This window comes from Erpetoichthys calabaricus, chromosome 11 (genome assembly GCF_900747795.2).
Source record: "Erpetoichthys calabaricus chromosome 11, fErpCal1.3, whole genome shotgun sequence".
Classification (NCBI taxonomy): Eukaryota; Metazoa; Chordata; class Cladistia; order Polypteriformes; family Polypteridae; genus Erpetoichthys; species Erpetoichthys calabaricus.
Window position 1 is genome coordinate 21,575,851 of NC_041404.2, and position 13,821 is coordinate 21,589,671.

At 39.2% G+C, this 13,821-nt stretch overlaps 1 protein-coding gene across 1 annotated transcript in view; it reads left to right on the top strand.

Moving 5' to 3' along the window:
- sh3rf2 (SH3 domain containing ring finger 2) overlaps window positions 1-9,316 on the top strand; it is a 145,554-nt gene extending 136,238 nt beyond the window's left edge. Inside the window, exons 9-10 of the mRNA XM_028812783.2 lie at window positions 1,681-1,997; window positions 6,973-9,316. Of these exons, the coding sequence (XP_028668616.2) occupies window positions 1,681-1,997; window positions 6,973-7,153 (498 nt within the window). The 3' untranslated portion in view covers window positions 7,154-9,316. The remainder of the gene's footprint in view (window positions 1-1,680; window positions 1,998-6,972) is intronic.
- Window positions 9,317-13,821: the final 4,505 nt, after the last annotated feature.

The following is a 13,821-nucleotide window of genomic DNA, read 5'->3' on the forward strand; positions in this document are numbered from 1 at the left end:
TTTTTCCTTTCCAAGGATATCATCCAAATGATTTGAAGCCTAAAACGCATAATTTTCCGTTTTTTTTATTAAATCAAACAGTGCATGATGAACACACACAGATGTAATTGGGGAAAAAAGCAATCTGGAGAACTGCTGGCTGCTTTGTCATTTACATCTTATTGCTAATAAGGAGCTATTAAAACACTGAATGTAGCAGTTTAAGATTGAAATAAGCAATTAAGGGTGGAGAACCTTAACAAGCGAGACCACTAAAACGAAGCATTAAAATGTCACTTTATCAATAAGTGCTTCATCAGCAGTAATTGACTTCTCATTAAGAAACTGGGCTGGAACAAAAACCTGCAGCCACTGCGGCTCTTCAGGACCAACATTGCCCACCCCTGTTCTAAGCTAACCTGAAGCAACTGTAACACATCCAGTAATGGCATAGGCATGAATATGACTCAATAACTGAATGCACCATGGAGTCTTTCACTACAAAGGCTGTTGATTTAAATAGTTTTGTTGCAATTTTTTCTGTCACTGTGTTTACATTTGACCCTAGAGTGCACAACACATACATAAGGAGAAGGCTTACATGAGGGCGGTATGAGTTAATGTGGAAGTACACAAGGCCAGTGCCAGCCTTTTTAACGTCTTGTTGCTTCTGTGCAAAACATTATTGGTTATTGTTTCAAATAATTGCATTTGGTGGAAGCAGTCATTGTCAATTAGAAAATATTTCTGTGTTAGAGTTGCTATTGGAAGAAATTTGTCCATTATGTGAAGTTTAGTGGTAACCTTAGATAGTTGCAATTTATAGGCTATAAGAAAAATACTTTGAACAGGGTCAAACAACACACAATACACCTTTATAGTAAAGCATAAGACTCTGATATATTTACTACCTCCAGGAAAATATTACTTTCATTAAAGTAAAATGTTTAAATTATTGTACATTTTTACAGAAAACTCTCCTACTGTTCTTTTGGTATTTTCTTGATTTCTTGGAAGTGTAATAAGTGCACTCCCTCAAAAAGAATCTAGATATCTTTACATAGTTATACTGTATATAAAATTTTGGAAAAATGAAATAATTTGAACTTCTTTTTTAAATATTTTATCCATGTTGGGAATTCCAGTATCATGACAAGCCTGTTGGCCACATAATTTAGAGAATCGTGTAACCAGTTACAAGAAATATCTTTTGTTGTACAGGTTAAGAACATAAGAGTCCAAACTCTTTCAGCTAGTGATATGAGATTTGTTATGACCAGGGAGAATGTAGACCTCAATGGTGTTATTCAACACATGGCAGCCCTATTAATGTATGCCATTACTGCACAGGGGCACTTTCAGTGAATTTAAAATCCACTGGAAAGTTTTGACTACAGTGTCACTGCATCCAACAGGATTTATCCATGGATATCCTACACGAAATGAGTTCAGGCTGCAAGAGTGTAGGGCTAATAGCGGACCACACTTCCTGCTATAACAGTAGTGTGAACACTCTTGCAGATCAACTCTTTTAACATACCAGTGTGTTCTTTTGCTGTAACATTTTTCTTAAAATTTCATTTGTTTTGCTTGAATAAGGTTATGGATTCTAAAGAACTGAATTAAAAAAGCATTGTGTAAAGTGTATGGTTTCATAGATGTAGATACTTATTTATGGTCTGGGGTTTGACTTTCCTACAGCCCATGAAGACAGTGCGCTTTCAGACCCACAGTACTCCTCATGTAAAAAGAAACAATTCAGAACCTTTACCACATGGCCATCAAAAGCCATGGCTGGAGGACACCAACACCGGAATTGGAGCGCAGGAAGTTCATGGCTATCAGGGGTCAGTGGTATGCCACAGCAGAGCACGTTCTTTCCCTGTGGCCACTGACAGCAAGGTGGCTCGGCACAAGAAGACCAACTCCCTGGACCTTTCTGCTTCAGATGAACAACTTCAGATCCCTCAGAACTTCTCCACTAAGAAGCTTTTCACAGGATTGCTCATGCCTGGACGGTAATGTCACATTCCTACAACTTGTTTACCTTTTTCTGCTATGGCTTTTCTGGCACTGCTCCACTGCTGAATACAGAGACAATAACTGCAGCCAAATTGTAATTTCAGGGAAAGGGAATAGGAGGATTGTGTTGTAGTGCCAGACATACAGCTCTTTCAAATGGCCATCTGGCTAAACAGGAGGCCTTGAGACATGGCCATAAAATAAAACTGGGAATTATAAACACATAGCCAATACTCTGAATTACAGCTAACACGATAAAAAAAGAAATACACTAAAGTAGTGTTGACAAATGTTAACACTCGAAACTGAAATGGCACAACAAATTGTCAATACAGTAATCCCTCGCTATATCGCGCTTCGACTTTCGCGGCTTCACTCTATTGCAGATTTTATATGTAAGCATTTTTAAGTATATATCGCGGATTTTTTGCTGGTTCGCGGATTTCTGTGGACAATGGGTCTTTTAATTTCTGGTACATGCTTCCTCAGTTGGTTTGCCCAGTTGATTTCATACAAGGGACGCTATTGGCAGATGGCTGAGAAGCTACCTAACCAGAGCGCGTATTACGTATTAAATAAAACTCCTCAAATATATTGTGAGCACGGTGGCTGTTCACACCCTTAGAAGATACAGCCGCTCCTCAAAAAACGCTGAAAGATTACCTTCACATTGCTCTCTTCATTGCTGGGCTTACATGTGGCTGCTTTGTCAAGCAATATGCTTCCCGCACTGTGCTTCGCATACTTAAAAGATCAAACAGCACGTATTGATTTTTGATTGTTTGCTTTTCTCTCTCTCTCTCTCTTGCTCTGACATTCTCTGCTCCTGACGGAGGGGGTGTGAGCAGGGGGGTTGTTCGCACCCCTAGACGATACGGACGCTCGTCTAAAAATGCTGAAAGATTATCTTCACATTGCTCCCTTCCGTGCAGCTGCTTTGTCAAGCGACATGCTTCCCGCACGGTGCTTCGCATACTTAAAAGCTCAAACGGCACGTATTGATTTTTAATTGTTTGTTTTTCTCTGTCTCTCTCACTCTCTCTGACATTCTCTGCTCCTGACGGAGGGAGTGTGAGCAGGGGAGCTGTTCGCACCCCTAGACGATACGGACGCTCCTCTAAAAAATGCTGAAAGACTACCTTTACATTGCTTCCTTTCTTGCAGCTGCTTTGTCCGGCGGTGCTTCGCATACTTAAAAGCCAAAAAGCCCTATTGATTTTTGTTTGCTTTTTTCTCTCTCTGTCTCTGACATTCTCTGCTCCCGACACGCACTCCTTTGAAGAGGAAGATATGTTTGCATTCTTTTAATTGTGAGACGGAACTGTCATCTGTCTTGTTATGGAGCACAGTTTAAACTTTTGAAAAAGAGACAAATGTTTGTTTGCAGTGTTTGAATAAGGTTCCTGTCTCTCTACAACCTCCTGTGTTTCGTGCAAATCTGTGACCCAAGCATGACAATATAAAAATAACCATATAAACATATGGTTTCTACTTCGCGGATTTTCACCTTTCGCGGGGGGTTCTGGAACGCAACCCCCGCGATCGAGGAGGGATTACTGTAGTTACTACTGGATATGATACAGTAAAAGAGAGATACTCAAATAACAGCAGCATACCAAAAGGCAGGGATGACCCAACAAACAAGAGATACTCAAAATGGGGAATGACACAAATAACAGCCATTTCTGTAAGCTGGAGATGGCACAACACACTTTTGATATTCAAAACATACAGAGAAAAGTTAAAACTGAAACAGAGAAAGACACTCAGAAATAGAGTTGACTCAGCAAGTAGCAGCACTTGCGGCTGGGATGAAATGGCAAAAGGGAAATGCTCAGAAATCTGAATAACACATTAAAAGAGTGATATTTAGAAAGAGTAGCAGCACTTGAAACAGCAGACTGACAACAGATGGCGGATAACTCATAAATGGATAATGACACAACACATGACGGAAAGCAAAAGGGATGGGTAAAGAAAGAAATGAGGATGACACCGTAAAGTAAAGTAAAAGTGACTCGGCAAAATGCAGAATTGTAATTAGGGATAACACAACTGATGGAAAATTCTCAAAGTTGGAGACTGTCACAGTTTAATTAGAGACCGTTAATGTTTGGATCCTCCTCACTTCATTTTTTTTTTTTTATTATTTATCTTTGTTATGGTTTTAACATTGCCCAGTGACATCCCATTGTGTGGTATGGTTGCTACAATCCCACAGTTCACTAAGGAGTGGCTTGTAGTACATGCATGTGCATGTGATGTGATCTTGTATACCACAGAGCTCACGCTCATTCACCACTGTTAAAAGAAAGACCTTTTTTCTAGGGAGAGAAAGTCAGTTTCATTCACTGTTACTTTTTGAAGCCATTTTTCACCACGTTTTACTGTTGAATTCACGCTCATCTTTCCCTGTAGATGTGTGTTTTTTTGTGGGAGTGTCACAGAGGGACCCCACTCTCCCCCCTAATAACATCTTTAGTGTAACCTCTATTAATTTATCTGTTAATCCGGTGTCAGACTGTGACTTCACTGACAGCAATCACATACAGACAGTAAACAGAGTGGACATTAATCAAGCAGGCTAGTGGGTACAACTTTTTATTCACTCACTATAAATCTTAATCGTAAATGTCCCTAACACCTAAAATGTGCATAAAGCTGAAGCAAAGCAATAATGAGGCTTTTACTCCAATATACAACCTGTATGTTTAGCAGCACCATATGTCGAAGGCTAGAGGCCCAATGAGTGTCTAGTGCACAGATGAAAGATCTTCTTTCTTTATGCAATAAGTTGGTCTAGCATGTTAGCAGGGTCTCTAGCTGCAATGGCTTGGGTGGAATAAAAACTGACAATTTGTCCTGGTATTTATGTCTCTTTCACACTTCCCTTTGGCTTTTTTTAACCCCATGGGGTGTGGAAGATTAATGGCCTCTGGTCCCTCAACCATTTCTGACCAGGTCCTGCATTTCTTCTCAATTTTTTCATCAGTCGGTGTTTTACCCATGACAATTCTCTCACAGGACGAACCTCGTGCTTTTACACCTTTGGCCAATGCTGACCTCAAACATCTCTCATGTAGCAAGCCAAGCAGCTCAGCAAATCTTATAGTAGAGTAATTGCTAGGGAAGGAATGCTTAACTCTAAACTTTCCTATGTTTTTCTAGCACATGCTTTTATCACTATTGTATTACAGTATGCGCCTAATCAAGACATACATAAGGAATGGGAAACACATCGTATGTCTGAGTAGTCTATCCCTGTATCAATTTGGTAGCCATTGCTTTTAGTATTTTGACAGGTTTTGTCCTGACATTGCTTCCAGTTTTGTTCTAATATGTCTTGCTCTCACTTTAATTATTTTTCTAGCCTTTTAAATTCTACCTTTTGTAAAAATAAAATAAAATGGTTTTGATCCAGAAAATGCAACACATTTTTGATGGTGAACATTCTGAGCTTTACCACAAATGAGAGGTGTTCCAGGTTAAAGTTTTCAATTACAAAGTATGATCTTCTGATTAAAGGGCTTACATAATCTTCAACCACCCTCTGGTACAATGAAGAATTGATAGAGGATTTTATGATGGTCGGCTGCCTGGGTCCTGATGTAGCAAAGCAGACCCAAACCATAACATTTCCAGTGCCTAGCTTTACAGTTGGTATCAGATTCTTCTGCTCAAATGGTGCCTGTGGTTTTCACCATACATGTCTTCTGGTACTATGGCCAAATAACTATATTTGAATCATCTGTCCAGAGCACATTGTCCCTTGAAGTTCTTGGCTTTGCCTAAGTGTTTATGGGCAAACTTTAGTCTTGCCCTAATGTTCTTTCTGAAGAGCAAAGGTTTCCTGCTGGCAGATCTCCCATATAGATCTAATTTGTGAAACATCTTTCTAATGATAGACTCTTACATTTTGACATCAACAATGGCAAGAGATACCTGTATGTCTTGTGATGATATTCTCAGTCTCACTGATATTTTTCTAGCCTTTCTTTTGTAAAGAACAAAATGATTATAACCTAGATAATGTAACAGTCTTTCATGATGAAAATTCTGAGCTTTTCAACAAATGAGTGCTGTTCTAGGTTAATGCTGATTCATACATTTTATGTGTAGACATACTGATTACGTATTTTTGAGTCAATTTGCACTTTGCTCTGTGGATAGCATGTGAGCTGCAAATGACACTCACATCACATACTCTCAAACAGACTGTGCAGCACCCACTTACCGTACTCAGTTTGTTAAGAATGGCCACCCAGTTTGTATGTTAATGTAGATATGCACACTTCATGTCCATTCAAGTATGGGAGACCATAAGGTTACACGTTGTGGACCAACAAGGGGGCGTACCAGCTACCCTGTCCAACACAGACAGGCAGACACAGGTTCAAGTCCATCACACACATTTATTCCTGTGGGGAACCCCTTTCCCTTTGCTCCCCACTACAGAGCACAGTACACAAGCACAATCACAGTCCTTTCTTCCTTTCTTTCTCTGCCGCCTCCAGTTCTCTCCAAGCAAGCTTTGTCCACCTCCTCCCAACTCTGGCTCTTCGAATGGAGTGAGGCGGCCCTTTTAATAGGGCACCCAGAAGTGCTCCCGGTGGTCCCAAGACTTCCAGGTGTGCAACCCAGGGCTCTAAAACTGTCTAGCAGGGTTGAGCCTCTAAGCTCCAAACCCGTAGCCCTGCTGTGAGCCCTGGGGGGTTGCCCTCTCATGTTCCAGGGGAAGTATTGCCCTGAATATGCCCTCTCCCCCGGTCCTTCCATCACAGGGGCGTTCCTGTCCACCATAACGTGTACCACAAGGTATCATCATCTGCTGAAACTGCTAACTTAAGTATTTACAGTATATTGTAACATTTTGTCTGGCTGCTTAAGGTTTGTTTTGTGATAGTCCATTACTTCTCGTTTGAACTAAAATTCATGTAGTTGCTTATGAGTACTACTGTTTTGGTTTTGCAGGTACAAGGCAGTCGCACCTCATGGAGCTCAAAGTGAGATGGAACTTGATCTCAAGGAGGGAGATGTGCTATTAGTGAAGAAGTCCTGGCAGGATGGCTGGCTGCAGGGGACCAACGAGCAGACTGGGAAAAGTGGCCTGTTCCCATACAGCTGCCTGACGTGTTTGGAAATGCAGAGCTGACCAACTAACTCTGTCAGGAAAAAAATTCTGCCAAAAGAAGTGTATTATATTTATCTGAAGCACAGGTCAGGTCTTGAAAAAGCACTGAGGTTTTGCCTCGCCTTAGTATGGCTGGTTACTTTTGAAGCAGGTTAGAGGCCACTGAGGCTCACTGACCATTTTATAAAGTAAGATGGCCCTTTTTTGTAATTAATGGTCATGTGAGCTTGTTTCTTTTCAGGTATCCAAGTGAAAAAAACGCTAAGAAGTCATAAAAGATCCACTTTTCATGTTTTGTTGCTTAGCCACAGATTTTTTTCCCAGTTTTGACAGGGTTTTATTCACATTTATGGCAAATGCACTTTACTTTTGTAATATTGTAAATATATATTGAAGGTGCCTTGCACTGTAATCAGGACGTGCTACTTTACTATGTGCACAATTCCCAATTTCTTTTTTTGTGTTTTTACTTTTTAAAATACCTTTTATCTCGGTCCCATACTCCTATTCATCACACAGGCATATTACAAGGCTTTTTCAAGAAATTCAACTTCTTGCCACATGCATAAATACAAGGGTTATACCAAAAGTAATGAGCATATTAATTTTACAATTCATTAAAGATTTAAACGGGAAATGCCTACCTGTCAATCAGAGCTACACACTTCAGTTTACTTCTTAACAAAGTCTCCATCCCAATTAATACATGGTTGCCACTGCCCTAGAAGAGTTATGTAATTTTTACTTTGTTACTCATGGTAAAGGCATGTGAGCACCATGGGTCTGTATTCCTGTCTTTAGGGTGCTTTACACATAGACATTGTTAGCGCCTAGGCAGGTGTATCCACCTTAAACCCTGTGGATTGGTGTCCCCAAAGTTTAGCTGTTACACGTTGTCGGAACAGCACATTGTTGTAAGCCATTCCCTGGAACTGAAGTGTGAATATTTAAGTAGGGCAGGTGATGCCATTTTTCATTCAGGTGTAATGACATTATGTGACATCTAATCAGGGTTGACAACTGCAGTCACTGATCTTGTCGCTAGATGGTGTCAGTTTACATCACTGAAAATCTCTAGGCGTGTATAATTTAGCATCTGTGTTGTGACCTTCCAACCCCTTTCTCTGACAGCCAATAGTGTGTCACCTGATGAGGTCGGTGCTATAGAAGGGGTTAACAGCTACAGTTCAGATGCAATCTCTGTCCTTTTGTCTTTCCTCCATTCTGTCGTAGTATGTAAAACATGAGACATTTGACAGAAGAGCTTCCCTTCTGTTTGTGAGGTCCAAAACACCCACTTTCCCTATTACTCGTTGCTTCATTATGTGCATTGTAGTTCCGGATGAGCATTCATTGGCTGCCAACTGTCATACGCGCAGAGCCCACCCATACAACAAAATCAAACACTTTGTCAGAGCAAGTCGAAGACTAGTTGGAATGAGTGGCTGGGTATGTCAGACAAGGCGACTAGAAGTTATGTGAGCACACCACCAACTGCCTTCAACTCTCTTAAGATTGTTAAATGAAGACTACGACTAAAAATCATTGGAAAAGTTGTCTCATGAGACATGGCTGTTGCACATCTTTCAGTATTGTCGGGCACACTTTATCAATTCCCATATGCTCACTACTTTTGGTTTCACACTCAAATTTTAGTATTAAATGTAAGCCTGCCATCTGTCATTTTTGTAAATCTGCAGAAGTTTATTACATTCAAACTTAAATGTGCTTTCTGTCATATACGTGAGCCATATTACTTCACACCCCAGTTTGTTAATTTCTTCTTTAATATTTTTTTTACCTTGCAAAGATAATAGATGTATATACTGGTCTAAAACTGCAAATCTGTTTAATACGTTGAAATAGAGTGAAAGAAAAACAATTTCTCTTTATGCTAAACTTTCCTTAGGGTAACATTTCCTGCAGAAGATAATTGGATTAAACTCCAAAACTCCTGCCTTTAAATAGCATCTCCATTAAGCACCCATTGAGATGCATGCAAATGAGATGTGGCACTTTGTTCTAAAGGAATCAAAAACTTTTCAAGGACATAAAAGGCAAAATGTAGAAAATTACAAAGGGTTTATGAAAACACATTGAAAATGAAGGCAAAAGATCTTGTAATGAGAAAAACGCAGAAGCCCAAATAAAACGCTTGCTGACCACGGCAGCTACAGGACAACATTTAAAAAAAAAAAAAAGGTTAATGTGTGCTAATCGAGTATCTCGAGAGTTAATTCCTCTGCTTATACTGTATGTTGGTCTTTTCTAAGCTGTTTTACCACTCAGTGGTCTTTAACCCCTCATTCAGCACTTTCAGAATGCCAATTAGGAATAATTTGTTAGAAAATGAAATTATATAGCGCAGGCATCTGGAGAACTACAGCCACATTTCATTTGCAAATCTCACATGGATGGTTATTTTAGAGATAGGAATGATCATTCAGTTATATTGCAGTACTTTTTTTTGCACATAACGTGAAAATTTTGCACACAAATGACCAAATCTTAGGTGGGGGGATGGCTTTAGACACTGTGGGCAGTTTTATTTTGTTAAACATTAAACTGTGTTCCTGCCTTGGGTACTGCAGTACTTAATGCTGCTGATGACTAGGCCCAGATCTTGGCCAGGTTGATGTCTGTGTGAACTTTGCACATTCTCCTCACGTCTGCCTCCCACATCCTAAAGGCGAGCAGGCCTGGTTTACCCTTGCCTCTAAATTAGCCCACAACAAGTGAGGGTGCCTTGGCTTCAGGGATCATTCTTGCCTTGCACTCATTGTTGGTGGGATAGGCTGCAGTCCACTCCTACAGTATAACTAGATTAAAGGATAGGTTTGGTATTTTTCAAGTCAAACTAATTTCTTAACAAATATGCTATATGTGCATTTCCCACAGAAGATTGTGTTCTAAAGTTAAGCACTTTATATAAATTGAAAAAAATATCTTGCCCGCACTGACGCTTTACAGTGGAGGTGGAGGCTATGGAGCACAGAGGAAAAGCTTAAAATTTTACGAAATTCTTGAAGACGGTTGTCGAGTATTCATCCATTCCTTTCCATGTTTCTGACGCATGTTTATTACAACAAAAAGCATCTGGAAATAATCATTTTATCAAATATCCCTAGTACTATTTTTCTTGTGGCAAGGATAATTTTCTATTTGCTTGTGCAAATTCTCACATAAATACAGAAGTAAATCAAAACAAAACCAATCACGTGAAATTAAAAGTTTACATGTTTTGGCCTTTCAAGAGGAAACCACGTCCTAGAGTGTCGAAAGGATTTTGCACAGGACGACTAAGTGTTGAGTTATCACACACAGCTGGTCTTAGTTTAAAATGGCTGAATCTCATAATATTGATGTTTTCTTATTCATAAATGACATGTATAGACGATTTTACAATGTGTGTGCAATCGCAAAATGAGGATCAATACTCAACAACTATCTTGGCTTGAAAAATGGACATTTTTCCTCTGTTCCCCCTTAGCATCCAATGTAAAGCGTTTTTTTAAATTTATGTGTGGCAAGTGCATATTCCATATGTGTGAAGAAATAGATAGATAGATAGATAGATAGATAGATAGATAGATAGATAGATAGATAGATAGATAGATAGATAGATAGATAGATAGATAGATAGATAGATAGATAGATACTTTATTAATCCCAAGGGGAAATTCACAAAAATAACTTCATCTTGAAAAATGCCAAACTTATCCTTTAAGAAAGACTGAAAATGGATGGATGTTGCTGCTTCACAGTGCTTGGACTGCAGTTTTGAAATGTGGCTGGAATGCCTTCTGTGTGGAGTTTTAGCTTTCTTGCAGTTAATATGTAGACGTGATGTGTCTAAATTCACCATGTGCATGTGTGTGTTGTGCATTGAAAGGACATCCTGTCCACTCCAGGTTCCTGCCATATATCTCTCTAATATACTATAGCCTGGATAAAAAAGGGTCGGGCAAAGTTAGTAGGTAAAAGATGCTGTCGTTAACACAGGTACACGTTCACACACGCGTTGGAGGTTCAACCATAGACAGAGTGTTTGGTGTCGTAACTTTTTTCCTACCGTTTTTCTACATATTAACAGTCTGTGAAGGAGAACACAGAGTTATTCTGTGCAGACTTTTGTTAATGGCTCTTGTGAGTTGACTGTATGTTTCCAGAATAGTGCACTGCCGAATGGCCTCCAAAATTACTGCATGCAGCATTTTTAGGCAGAATTTTAATTTTCATGCATGTTAAGTATCAGAATCCTTAATGTCTTCTTCTGCTCTTTAACAGTTGTATTGATAGTTTTTATTTTGTATCCTGTTACCAATTCACAGTGATGAGCAAATGACAAAGCAACCAGCAGCTCCTCAGCTAAGTCAGTCACATTGAGACTTGTAAGTATTAATCATGAAATACTGTAGCATTTCTAAAAGCCTTTTCTGAAAGAATCAGATACAGAAATGAAAGGCTGACAAGTGCAAATTTGCTTCAGTCTACAAAACATTTTGATTCAGACAAGGGATATCTACAAGCTTAAGTGCAAAAGGAAATGAATAGCATTTCGAGTAAAGATTTGCTTCTGATTAAGAAATTAGTTGAAAAAAAAAAAAAAACAGCCACTTTGACCGACTGGGGCCAAGACTGAGAACTTCTGCACTAAGAACCCAAGCCACACTTGTGATTTCAAAAATATCAGTAAGCTTCTGGGCAGGGGCATTACAAAAATCAGGTGCTTATAACACAATAACAAAGAATTTGAAGACAAGGCCATTATACCAAGGCCGGTCAATTCAAAAATGTTAAAATGGTGCTACATGCCTGTATATAGCAGTCTGTTAAATCTTATTTTCGAAAATACTCAGTTTGCCAGTGTTTACCTTCACAAATTTTATCATAAACAATACGCACTTCTGTTTCCCTCCCTCTAGGTGTATACTGAATATAAAAGAAAGAGCACAGTGTCTTAAAAAAAAAAAGTAAAGCAAAGTTCAGGGGAAAAATGAGAGCAGAGTCATAGTGGACAGAATCGGAAAGATACAGTGCAAAAGACAATTGATTCAAAGACATGGACGGGCATGGACTAGATAATATGGAATAGGCTGGGTGAAAATGGAAGAACAAAATGGTAATGTGAACAATAGTGTTCATTATGTAGAAATAATATACATTTATGTGATATCTCTGATTATATGGTTGTTTTCCACCTTCTATCTAGTTAAACAAGAATAATCCCTGGCCTCCTGCAACCCTGAATTGGATTAAGCAGATTTGGATTATAATATAGTATATTAACATCAGGTAATTTTCTAAACCTCTTAATCCAGACCAGGGGCCATGAATCTATCCCAGCTAGCATAGGGCACAAGGCAGGAAAAAACCCTGGACAGGGCGCCAGTCAATTGCAGTGCAAAAACACACACACACACCTGGGCCAATTTAGAGTCTCTAATTCACCTAATCTGTATGTTTTTGGGCAGTGGGTGGAAACCGGAGCACCTGGAGTTCACCCACGCAGACATGGGAGAACGTGCCCTGGTCTCCATATTCCTGGCCCTTTGTAAAGTATTTTTTTAATTGAAATTGTATTTATTCCACATTTGTGTATTGCAGAGGAAGTTATATACTGGGATGATCAAATGTGTTTTAGCAAAACAAAGCTACAAGATATAAAGAATAGTTATACTCATCTTATCCCTCAAGCTAACTCAAATCGCAGAGTCCAGAATATTTAAAACTGTCAAATAACCGAATTGTGCTAAAGTGACATTTAAGGATGTCTCAAAGGAAATGTATTAAAGATTTCACTCTTTTAAGTCATGATCTTCCCATGATGAAAATTATACTGTAACTGCATGCTAAATAAATAATACATTTTTTGAAGCATTCAGTTTACAAGTTTCACAAAAAATCCAATTCAGGACTGCAGGAGCCTATCACAGCAGTGTGGGATGGCAGGCAGGAACCAACCCTGAAGAGGGAGCCAGTCTATCATAAAGAAGACGCCCTCATAAACACACACAAGGCCAGTTTAAGGTCATCAGTTAACCAAACACCCACGTCTTTGAAATGTGAGAGAAACAGCCCCTCAGATGCAAGAATGAGAGAATGTGCAGCTTCCACACATTAGAATTTAAGCTCATGCCACTGGATCTGTGAGGCAACAGTGCCAGCTTCTGTGCCCCCCCTGGTGATATGTGTTTGTTTTCATTATTACAGGTGCCAAACAGATCCCATCATGTTCGTTGATTTTTCAGTCTGCTTTAGGCATTACTTTGGCACAGCATTGCTTGTTGTTGTTGCAGTGAAAGGCTGACAATGTCTTGGGTGTATCCATATGGACACTTCATTTCTAAGAGTACTGATATTTGTTAACCTGAATTTCTGTCAGCATTGCTTTGGTTCATATTTGTTTTGTTTTTCATTATTGACTCCTTCCAGGGAGGTCACTGTTGCATGTACACCTTCTATTCTAGACATCACGTGAAGATCTAATCTTATTCCTGATCACAATCGAGTTGTTTCACAAGGGCATGATATTTCATCTCTTAGATTCTGTTGTCTGCTCTGTGTTCCTTTTGCTGATTGAGTGAAAAATGACAATTCGGCTAAATAGCAAGTATGTGTGTATGCAAGTGTATATATATATATATATATATATAGCAGGTATGCAAAAAAATACCACTCGGAATCTA